Source organism: Delphinus delphis, chromosome 2 (genome assembly GCF_949987515.2).
Source record: "Delphinus delphis chromosome 2, mDelDel1.2, whole genome shotgun sequence".
NCBI lineage: Eukaryota > Metazoa > Chordata > Mammalia > Artiodactyla > Delphinidae > Delphinus > Delphinus delphis.
In genome coordinates, this window is record NC_082684.1 from 164,152,907 (window position 1) to 164,165,320 (window position 12,414).

The 12,414-nt window shown below is 43.1% G+C and overlaps 1 protein-coding gene across 2 annotated transcripts in view; it reads right to left on the minus strand.

Annotated features, from left to right (window-relative positions):
- Positions 1-12,414, minus strand: part of NEBL (nebulette) — a 337,204-nt gene that overhangs the window by 209,619 nt on the left and 115,171 nt on the right. For both annotated transcript variants that reach the window (XM_060006187.2, XM_060006186.2), the window contains exon 3: positions 2,605-2,689. In XM_060006187.2, the coding sequence (XP_059862170.1) occupies positions 2,605-2,689 (85 nt within the window). The remainder of the gene's footprint in view (positions 1-2,604; positions 2,690-12,414) is intronic.

Genomic DNA, 12,414 nt, shown 5'->3' on the forward strand with positions numbered 1-12,414 from the left:
ATACACTGCCCTATTGGCTTGTACTGAAAGTATCTGCTTACACACCTCCTTTTCTAGGTGCTCTCTGAGTAATGTGACCAGAGTACTGGTTGAGATTGTGGACACTTGGGGCTCACAGATCTAGGTTCTATTCCAAGTTCAATTCCTTGCTAAGTTTGAAAGGGTGAGTTCTCTAAACTCTCTAAAGGTTGAATGCTTCATCTAAATAGGGATAATAATAAATACCTGTCTCACAGGGCTGTTTGAGAGGAAATGAAGTAGTACCTGTAAAATTATGTGCCCTGAATACAGCAAGATTGACAATAATGATGATGATGATGGTGGTGATGCTGTTCCCTCCCCCGACATCTAGCACAATTCCTTGTACATAGTAAGTAGTCAACACATGTTTCTAGAGTTGAGTTGAATTTCCCCATGCCATCTGCCTGATGAAGTCCTACATTTTCTTTCTGAAGGAGATGATTTTTGAGCAAAATTTTACAGAAAATCTGATGCCTTCACCTGACCACTGCCTGGAGACCCCATAGCGCGTTGTGCCCCTCTATGAACTCCTGTCCCACGAGCCCAAAAGCATGTGTGTGCTCTGTCTTCTGAAGTTCGCAGCTTGCTACCTACCTGAGGGAGAATAAAATCAGTCTTTCATGAAACAGTGACTCCTTTTTTCTTTGCCTTTCCAGAGGTCAGGCGTGTGGTGGGAAAACAATAAATGCTTGTTCCTGGACCAAGGAGACGACACCTATAACCACTAACTGAACCCAAAGGGAGCGGTGTGCTCTCTAAAGGAAGGAGATAAGGGTTCATATCAGATCCTCTGTCAACCTTCAAGGCTCCACTCAGAGCCCCCCACCCCCACCCCGCCAGCATGAAGCATAACCAGACCAACCCATACTCGCCCCCCCATTTCTGAGTCCTTATTTTAAATTAAACATAGTTGCTCGAGGTGGGGGGGGGGGGGGTGGTATGTTAGTCCTGTTTCCTCAGACACCCCGTGAACTCTGTGAAGAGAGGATTAACTAATTATAAATTCTATTGCACAGAACAAGGACGTGTAACAGGCAGGAAACAGATATTTGATTGCTTGATTTAGTTCTGTTTTCCAATGTGCTCGAAGTACTTCTCCAGAATTACCTAATTAATCCTAACTTGATGAGAAGAAAGGCATATTGGAGCTGCACAGACAGGAGCCAAGTCCTGGCACCCTCCGCGGTGTGAATGAGCAAGGGGTGTTCTTGCTGGCTCTGCAATAGTGCCTCTCTTTGGCCGGCACTCAATTTTTTGAACTAATAGCTTAGCACACGGAAAATTAGCATTTTACATAAACCGAAAACTAACTGCCAACCAAGTCTTCATGGCGTTGTTAACCAACAGTAAACCCTACGCGGAGTTTTTTTCCTCTAATTAAGTGGACTGGGAAGTGGTCCCAAGTCCTCCAGAAAGAGGATGGAGGGAACTACCATCTCCCCTGTGATCAGATAAACCCGCGTGGAAATAATTAGATCCGTTGCAACTGAGAGCTGACTACTCTCATTACGAACAGCTACAACTGACATTTTCAAAGAGTGTTAGCTAGACACCGCCCTCCTTCACGAAGTCTACTCTTCTCCTTTTTCACATCGAGGATTCTCAGGGACCATGGTACTCATAATCAGCCTCCACAGTCATACAATCTTTTTTTTAACTTTTCAACATGCTTTCACACCTAACTACCTATTTGACACCTGCAGCCACCCTCAAGGCAGGTAGACAAGATCAGATAGACTGTCTCACTTTACACCAGCACAAAGAATCCCAGTGGCTGGCCCAAGGCCACAACCAATGAACAGTGGAAAGGGGACCTCAACTCAGCCTTCCCTCCCCGCTCCTCAGTGTTACTTTACCTCGCCGCTGACCAGTGGGCTGCCACGTGGCTGCCCAGCACACACGCTGAGGACTGCTCGGCAGTCCTACACCGTGGCCGGCAAGAGAACTTCTCTGAAAGAGAGCACCCTAGGCTTCTCAAGAAGAGACGGGGTGTCCCTGAAGAAAACACTGTCATTCAAATCCCTAGTCTTAACCGATGTGTTTCACCATACTGAAGGCACGTTTCCATCCAAAATGGTTGACTGGGAGCCAATCATGGTGTTCTAATCTTTGTTCATGCTGTCAGTGTGACATATGAAAGAAATATGAATAAAGTGACAGGATGAAAACAAAGCTAGTGGCTGGTGTGAGATACACAGACAGGGTGTTAGCCCCACACTCACTGCAATTGGGTCAAGTTAACACCTCTTTTCTCCCCTACATATGCAGTGTGGAAAAGCTATTTATAAAATGTTTTTAAATATTTAGGACCAAATAAATCAATATTGTTGGGAAACACTTACTCTGACCAGAACTCATTTACTCGCCCTAGTCCCATGTGGATAACAGAACCGAGAATATCAGGGTGATCCAAGACCGGGAATAAAACAGACACTCAGCGCTTCTGCCCGGTCTGCCCACCCAGGCCCGCTTTCGGTCTGCACACCGGCTGGTGACCTGGCATGAACAGTACGATGACCGAAGAGCGGCCTTGTGAATAACATTTAGAACGAATGTAACAAAAATAGGCCTTTCAGAAATTACCTGACTCTGCAATTCACTTTGCTGTTTCAGGCGAAGATTTTCAGGTGTATCTGCCACCGTGGTGAAGGACTGCTTTGGGTAGTGTCTGTGGAGAAATTTTTTTAAAGAACATAATTAAAATACTGTGACACAAAACAATACTTTAACACCAGTTGTTTTATTCTTCCCTTCTGTCCCAATGGAAGAGGTGTCTCTCCTCTTAGCCAAGGCCACCTCTCTGTTATTATTCTGGGTCCCAAGCCCTCCTCCGTTCTCATGACCCTCTATGACCCACTTATCCCCACTGTCTGCCTACGCTTTCACCCTACGCTTCTCTATTCTATGAGCTACATCCCGTCAGCACCCAAGCGCACTCAAGGCTCCCCTGACTTCTATCCCTCCCTCCACCCACACTACTCCAGCATGAGGTCCTAGAGTCTGTTCTCTCCTTCAGCCAAACTTCCTTACAAAGAGGACTAAGCTCACTGTCTCTGCTCATCTCTTCCAGCTCTCTCCTCAATGCTATGCATCCTAGCTCCTGTTTCCAGACGTTTCTCTGGTTAAAGCTGTAATGGCTTCCTGCAGCACAGAGGAGCCAACAGACATCTTTTGGGCTTCCTCTTGCTTAGCCTCTCCTCCATCCTCTTCCTCGGTGTCTTTGTCCCCACACACTCCTGGCCAGCTTCTCCCCTCCTAGCTGTTCCTCCTCTGCCTCCTGGGGGCTCCCCTCTGCCCATCCTCCTTCAGGGTTCTAACAGGCTTTCTTCTCTTCTCAGCGTACGCCTGGGTGATCGCCGGGGTGATCTCACTCATTCCCACAGCTCTGGGTACCCCCTCTATGCGTGCTCATCACTTCCAAATCTACATCTCTAGCCCAGCCTTCCCTCCTGAATTTCAGAGCCACTGGCACTGCCACTTGTGCATACCCCATATTCACCACACATTCAGTCTGAAATCCAACAGTCCATCATCCCACCACAATCCCACAACGATTTCTTCCCCGGGTATTCTCTTTCATTTATTAGCGCCCAGTTGCCCACACTAGAAACCTGGGAGTAATCTTGACTCCGCACACATCTAATCAGTCCATCACCAAGTCTATTGATTTTATCTCCTAAACATGTCGATTATATTTACTTCTCTTCGTCTCCACTGCATTTTTTCATTGTAGGCCACGTTTATCTTTTAGATAACTACAACACGTGCCAGACTTGCCCTTCTAATCCAACTCGTCAAAGCAAACTTTCCACAATGCCAACCTGATCACCTGACTCCGCTGAGTAAAACCTTTCCATGGCTTCCCATTGATCCAAGAAAAAAGTCCAGCCTCCTGTCCCCCAAGGCCCCCACGATGAGCCTTCTGCAGACTTCTCGCTCACATCCACACTCTGGCTGAGAAGTTCACCCCTCTCCTTCCCACCTCTTCCCCTGCATGCTTTTCCCCTGCATGCTTTTCCCTGGCCTGGAACACCCCACTTCTCTGGCTAATTCCTCTTTATCCCTTAGGTCTCGCCTTCGATTTCACTTTCTCCAGGAAGCCTTTCTGGTCTCACAAATGTGTCCTAGAATGTACTTTCTGTCCCATTATAATTTTTTTCGTATTCATTTGTATGTTCCTATTGACATGTCTCTGTCTCAGAGTTACAAGGAAAGTTCCGCGGCCGCAAGAACAGGCTATCTTGTCCCTTGTCAGAGCACATTCAGCACCTACCAGCATCTGGCTCATATGACCTCAATAAATATTTGTGGAAAGAAGAATAGAAGGGAGGGAAGGAGGGAGGGAGGGAGCAGGGTAGGAGAAAGAGGAGAGAGAAGAAGCCATATGACCACAGTGCATGTCAGGCTACAGAAAGCTTCACCGCATTACATCGTACATAATGACATATATGCAAACACACAAACCCTCCTGGTGGTGGAGTCATGGCGTCTACCCCCATGTGTGGTTAAGAACACCAGCGACTGCCTCTGCTCCCCATGCCCAGCCAGCACAGAGGGTACATCTCTGGCTGCTGTGACTCTATCACCACAGAAGCTGTGGAGCTCAGAGCTGTCCCTCAAAGAGCCCCCACTCCCTGTTTCCTTCTCCCTGGCCCCTCTCCTTGGTGATGTCCACCCTCCAAATCTTCCTGTGGTTTCTCAAAAGTCCTCTAAGCCTCACTATTTCACCATAATTTTCTTGCCTTCTTAGAGCAGATACAAACCTAATTTAAATTTTTTCTTGATAACTCAGGGTCATCTAAATAGACATTATCAGATCATGATACAAAGCAGGAGTGCTTTCAAAGTTTACAAAGGTTGGGATGGCCTAAATCCCATGAGATCGTTGCATTTTTATGTCTGTTGGACTGGCAAACAGATCATTTCTCACACACAGCAGTTGGCCTTGCACAGCCTTCTTCCCTTCTGGTTTCCTTCTTCTATCCCAGGGTAAGCAACTAGAGAGTAGTCAAGTTTAGTGAAATGTTGGTAAAACTAGAGTTACTGGTTCAAGTGAGGAAGCTGTAATAGGCAAGGTGTCTCCCTCTCCGTATCCTGAAGTCATAGACTTCATGTCAGCCACACACTCTGGGGGCTACTTCTTTTTCTTTTTAATTTATTGAAGTATAGTGGACTTACAACATTTTATTACTTTCAAGTGTACAACACAGTGATTCGATATTTTTATAGATTACTTGGGGGCTACTTCTGAACGGTGCTCCAGACAGGTGAAGCTGGGCAGACAATTTCAGTGTGTTTTAGAATGTTTGCAACTCAATCTTGGAAAGCTGAACTTCACTGGACTTTAAAATGTAGCCATTATGTATGTATTGGTATACTTTAAAGCTAAAATAACAAATTAGCACTTTTTTCTTTCAAAATATATTCTGTGGAATAAAGTTTCACAGAGATTTTCAGGATTTCCACAATGTTTAATTCAAAAATGTTATGTATGTATTTTAACTACTTTTGAAACTATAATTAAAATCTACTCTCAAACATGTTACAGAAAGTTTAACCCGTTGAGACTGTACTATACTAACTTGCAGGTTAACTCAGTTTAGGGGCAGACTTTGAGGGGACAACCTTCTCCTGCCATTTACGTTTAATTAAAAATTATGTTTAAAAGCTAAACATTACATTTTAAATTAAACATAAATTAAATATTAAACAGAATTTTTAAGTAAACAAAATTTAAAAATTAAACAGAATTTTTAATTAAACAGCATTCTAAGATGGAAAATTGAACTGTTGTGGGGGGGGCAGGACATGCAATTTGCAATTGCTTCTCTGTATGTACATGAACTTGGCCCACACCAGGCAAAAGTAACATCTACTTGGATACTAACAAAACCTCACTTGCCACTCATATCTCCCATTTTAAAGTTATCATTTCATGAACATAATCTATTCCCACCATTTGATTTTATAATGAGAAAAGGTGATAGATTTGAACTTACAAAATACATGCATATAAATAAAACACCACTTTAACACGTTTGATATTGGGAACCCATACTAAGTTCTATTTGGAACAAAGTTTTACACTGAAAAGAAAAACAAACTGAAAAGCTTCTGCTTTTTTCTTTCTTTCTTCCTTTTTAGAGGACATACTCTGCTCACGTGACGGCCGAAGCAACAAACTGACTGACACGCTGAGCAATTATATTGAGGACTACAAACAGATTGTAATACTTTGCACTTTTTCCAATATCCTTCCCAATCCTAAAATTTAATGATTTTGTAATAATGGGTAACATAACTTTCTCTGAAGATGCATAACAAGAAGGAACTATCCAAATTTTTGATCCAGAAGAAAAATTCAACTTAGTATTAATAACCACAATAAAAAATGCCGAGGAAAGGAAGAATTCATATCTGAAACTACTAGGAGTCATGAGCACTACAATGGATTAAAACCTAAGGCTCTGGGGATCAAAGTTATCTTCAGAGCTAGCAAAATTCAAGTGAAGGACTTCCCTGGTGGCACAGTGGTTAAGAATCCGCCTGCCAATGCAGGGGACATGGGTTCAAGCTCTGGTCCGGGAAGATCCCACATGTCGCAGAACTAAGCCCGTGTGCCACAACTACTGAAGCCCACACGCCTAGAGGCCGCGAGCCACAACTACTGAAGCCTGCACGCCTAGAGCCCGTGCTCCACAACAAGAGAAGCCATCGCAGTGAGAAGCCCACGCACCACAACAGTAGCCCCCGCCCACTGCAACTAGAGAAAGCCCACGTGCAGCAACAAAGACCCAACGCAGCCAAAATTAAATAAATAAATAAATTTATTTAAAAAAAAAAATTCAAGTGAATAGGGTCTTGGAAAAAGTGCCTAACAATCAAAAGAGTGGAATCATCTCATGAGTTGGAACCATGAGACACAGAAGTAGTAAATGTAATTACAGACATGGCAGTACACACTATTTACATAAAAAATAATAATTACAACATCTGGAGAAACCTAATGAATTTTGCCAAACTGGACACATCTGAAAATCCTGGATTTCTCAACATCATGTCCACGTAGCAATGTCCATCTAAACTAATCTGACGATATTCTGCTCTGAAGTCATAGTCTCAACTCCCACCCACTCACTGCCCCACCCATAAAAGAAAAACAGACCCAGAAATAAACTGAGGGCTCAGTGGTCCCTCATGGGATCATAGGCACGGAGAAGCAAAGCATTTTAAAACTAATTGACGGTACCATACAGTTAATTCTAGCTCTACACAAATACTGCATTTAAATGATTGTAGAAGTGTAGACACTTCCTAAAATAAGTGTCTTGAAAAGAAAGCTCCAGGAAAGATGATTTCTTCACTAGGCTTAGAGGAAGAAGGACATTTTCTCCTTGTCCATATTAGGGGACAGAACTTGGGGCATAAGGCACGGGGGCATGAAAAAACACATGTTGAAAAGGAATCAGGAAAAAAGTAAAAAGAAAAAAACCCAAAAGATGGAGTGGATAAATTGGTACATTAAAATATTTCCTGGATAATAAAATATAATCATGGAACTATGAAAAATAACACATTGGGAGGTGGTGGAAAGATCTGAAGAATATCGTGAAATGTTTAAGCATCAGAAACAGAAGCCTCTTAGCTGAAATATGCAGGAATTGGATGAAGCGTATGTGTCAAGATTAGGCTGACAGCTGCAACAAATCCAGATTTCGATGAAATGCTACATTAAAGATAAATAAAAAGAGAAAGAATCAAGATAATCACAGAAGACTACAACTGAAACAGCGAAGTTAGGTCACAAGAAGAGGGCTTCCCAATTTTTTCATCCCTGTGAGATTCAGTTGACAAGAATATAGGAAAAGTTGTATGTAAACCAGGAGACCAGGGCTGGGCGGAGCGAGGAAAGCAGTGTAATAAGCAAATGGCAACCTCCACAGAGATAGTAATGAGACAGAACACTATCAGAGAAGAGCAAGAATCCAGAACCTCTCACTTTTTATCCAGAGCCCAGGGGTCACGAGAGCACTGGAGCCAAATGGCCTGGTTCTGGACCTGGCTTTTCCACCTACTGTGTGTCTTTGGCAGGTTTCTTAATCTCTCTGGCCTCAACTTCCTCATCCGTAAAATCAACACAATGATAGCACTTGTTACGCTTGTTGCAAAATGAACACCTGTAAAGCATTTCAGTGTCTGGCTCATCAGGCACTCAATGAAATATCTATTATTAATAACAAAAAATGTTATTATTACTATTATTTCTACTATTACTTTCTCTTTGCTTTACTGCAAAGTGACTTACCCTCTGTGTCTCATTGCCTTCATCTATATAGCCTCTTGCTAGAAACACATGAAAGAGCTTTATAAATGGAAAACTACTCTAAGTGTGAGATATGAGCAAACCACTTAGCTATATAAAGCTAAGATCGTTATGAATTTATTTATTGTAAACCCTGTAGTAATACAATGGTTCTCAACCACTGTCCCTGGAGGATAGCTAGCAACAGGCGATGTCAGGAGACAGTTTTGGTTGTCACAACCGGGCGAGGTGGTGAGGAGACAGATGCTATTGGCATCTAGTGAGCAGAGGCCAGGGATGCTGCGTAACATCCTGCAGTGCACAGGACGGCCCCCACTCTAAAATATCTGCAGTACTGAGGCTGGGGACCCTACATAATAGATCTCTAACATTATAAGAGGCCACCAAGTTTAAGACTGCTAGCTGTTTCCAACCGCTAGCTGTTTCAAGATTTTCCAAGAGATCGTCCAGAAAAAGACCAGAGGTCTTTTTTTTTCATTCTCCCCTGCCTGGCAAAGTCAAATGGCCTGCCATCTCCCTCTAATCCTGCGCCACAGTGTGGGTCAATGACGCCTGTTTGAGTCTCCTCCCCTCCAGCACTTAAGTCTACCCACCCTCTCCAGTTTTCTGTTTCTCTGACCACGGTTACAGTCCTACTCAAACTAGAAAATCTGAGAACAGAACTCAGGTGTCAAAAGCATTTATTATTATAGCATTATTTACTGATGGGCCCTGTGCAGAAAAGAGTAAATAGAGCAGGCCCAAATGCTATCTATGAAAAGCCAGCTTTCCAGGTTGGCCCTTGGCTAGTGTCTAAGAACTTGGATTCTGGGAGGGTTCCCAGCATCCCTAGTTGATAAGAGTGGAGCACTGTGCCTAAGCTGTTTGTACAAACAATAAGGTTGATGCAGAACACTTGCTCTCCTTCCGGGAGTCTGGAGTTTGGGTACATGCCAGGCAGAAGAGCCCCCCGGTAAGAACCCTGGGAGCTGAGTCTCTAACGAGCTTGAGTGGTTGGCAACATCTGACACGTGTTGTCACAGCTCATTGCTGGGGGAGCTAAGTGTGTCCCACGTGACTTTCTGGGCGAGAACTCTGGAAGCCCATGCCTAGTTTCCTCTGGATTCTGCCCCATGCGCCTTTTCCCTTTGCTGGTTTTGCTTTGTATCTTTTTGCCGCAATAAATCATAGTCACAAGTATGACTCTAGGCTGAGTCCTGGGAGGTCTCCTAGAGAATCATCAAACCTGGGGGCAGTCTTGGGGACCTTAGGCCCTCTTCTGCCTAACAACTTATCATTCATGAAAGAGGAACTGTATTAACATTTTTAGTATATTATCTCCTTTAAGAAAATGCAACTTTTAGTATATTATCTCCTTTAAGAAAATGCAACTTTGAAAAGGCAAAAGTTCTGACCTCGCGTTGTTAAATTGACTCTTCAGTTCTGCCTTTCTGAGTCAGGTGAGGGCCTGATGACTTTTCTTTGGACCATCGTTTTATGCTCTGATTTTACCCAAGGAAGTAATTTTACCCAAGGGTCAAGATCATAACTATATTGGATAGTGGGGAGATGATAGAAGGTTTGAACACAATTTTAAGTATCTCCCAAATTAGAACAACTCCATTTTGTAGCAATAATGATTGTTTCACATCATTCAAAATTATCTTTAAAAAGTGAAAAATAAAACATTTTAAAATAACCAGGCCCTGAGAGAGATTACCACCACCAGGGTCTTCTATGAAGCTGCTTATAAAGGATGCAATGCAGCAAAAAAGAAAATAGTTCCAGAAGGACAAGCTGAAATGCAAAAAGGAATGGTAAGCAAATAAAATGCTAAATGCAATGCACCACACACATGCATACGCATACACACACCCACATACACACAACATTGTATGGAAAAAGACAGAGCTAAAACATCTGATAGTAAAATGAGAAGGTAGCATGAAAATAAAGCATTCGAAGGTCCTTCTGTTCTTCATGAGAAAGGTTAAGACATTACTGAATTTTAAACTGTGCTTAAATAAATGTGATAAAATTCTAAGGGTAACCACAAAGAATGGAAATATAACACATAAATTCAAATCCTATAAAAGGGAAAAATCAAATTTTTTAAAAGTGCCAAAACTCTAACTCAATAAAATTTTAAAAAAGAAAGAGAATAGAAACAAAAAGCAGCATAGAATAACGAGACAAATAGAAATTTAACAGTTGGGAGAAACAATTCAATAATCACAAAAATGTAAATGGGTTACATCTGCTAGCTAAAAGATCAATATATAGTCATATTTTTTAACTCCACTATAAAATAGCTATATTAAAATGAGGCAAAATATACTTTTAAAGTAAGGCATTATTAAGAATAGAGACACTATAGGGGCTTCCAAGGTGGCGCAGTGGTTGAGAGTCAGCCTGCCGATGCAGGGGACGCGGGTTCGTGCCCCGGTCCGGGAGGATCCCACATGCCGCGGAGCGGCTGGGCCCGTGAGCCATGGCCGCTGAGCCTATGCGTCCAGAGCCTGTGCTCCGCAACGGGAGAGCCCACCACAGTGAGAGGCCCATGTACCGCAAAAAAAAAAAAAAAAAAAAAGAATAGAGACACTATATAGTGATGAAGGCTCAAGTCACCAAAAAAGCATCACCTTAAATGTAGATTTTAAAAAATATGTGTGTGTGTATATATGTATACACGTATATATAAGGAGAGAGGGAGAAAGAGAGAGAGAGAGAGAGAGACTGTGTGCACATGCATGCAATATTAATGACAGGAAAAACTGGCATATTCACCAATATGGTGAGAGATTTCAACACCCCTCTCCCATGTATCGCTAGGTCAAGCAAACAGACACAAAATGAATAAATACAACAAATATGTGAAATACGGAATTTGTGACAGTAACACTAGTAATGTCTCTCCACGGGGCGGTATTCAACCTATCTAATAACCAGCACATCATGGACACCCACCAATCAAAAGAGGTCTCAGAGCCGGCCCGGCCATGAACCACTGGCAGGACTCACCAGTGTGGACTGAGGACCACCAGTCTGCTTTCAAGGCAGGAAAAAGCAGGATGCCAACGTGAGCCATTATGGAATGACAGCAGAATCGTGAAAAGAAATGAAAACTGTCTCAGTTGTAATATCAACTCTTCATACGTGTATCCTGCCCCATAGTTTAGAGCTTCCCTGAGGTTGGCCGCTTTGGAGCCCAGATGTAGTAAGAAAAGGAAACAGCATGAAACTGGGGTGGGGACAGAGACAGGATGAGAAGGGAGGGGAAGAGAGAAAGAGAGAAAGACTTCAACCCAGGCTGGGATCTGCCATCACACACTAAACATGAGAAACAACTGCTAGACCTCCATGAAGAAGACGCATCCAGCAGGAGGGGCCCAAGGAGCCCCGTGCTCTGCACAGAAAAGTTTCTAACGGCAAAGGAGCAACAGGGACAAACGCAGCACGAGCACACACAGGCCAGGCACAGCTCTGAAGACTAGATCAAATCAGACCTACTCATGAAGGGATGGGGTCTCAGGGACGGTGAGATGGAGCCGCTTCAGACAGAAATAGGAACTGGTACATTTACATCTACAATGTGCTGTGCTCCCTCCAAAACTAAAATGTTAACAGATTTGTTTAAGGAAGACCTCCTCCATGGCCGAAAAAATCTGAACTGAAGCCAGTTCCAAACTGCCACGGGCCTTCCTTTGTAAATGCTTTTGCTGCCTAAGCACACTTGGCCAGACACATCAGGGAGCTTCTCCTACCATTTCCTTTCCCACCTGGAAATCTCACGGGGCGTGAACACCCAAAGCCGCACACTGGGCTTCTTTACCTGGTTCTTCAAGGGCAAAGCATGTAGGCACTCACATTCCTTGTCTCCATTTATACTTCTTTCTCCAAAAGAATGTCCTAAAACTCACGTTCATTGTATTGGAAGGTTTTTGTTTGTTAAAGAGCAATAATGGAAAATGGCATATTAGGTAAGAGAAGGAGAAAACCTGGAAGTTTTTTTCCTTTGAATAAAAGTTGCTGGGAAATTCCATACCTATTAATAATTTGCAAAAACCATCCTACTTTGGTTATCCTTTCAG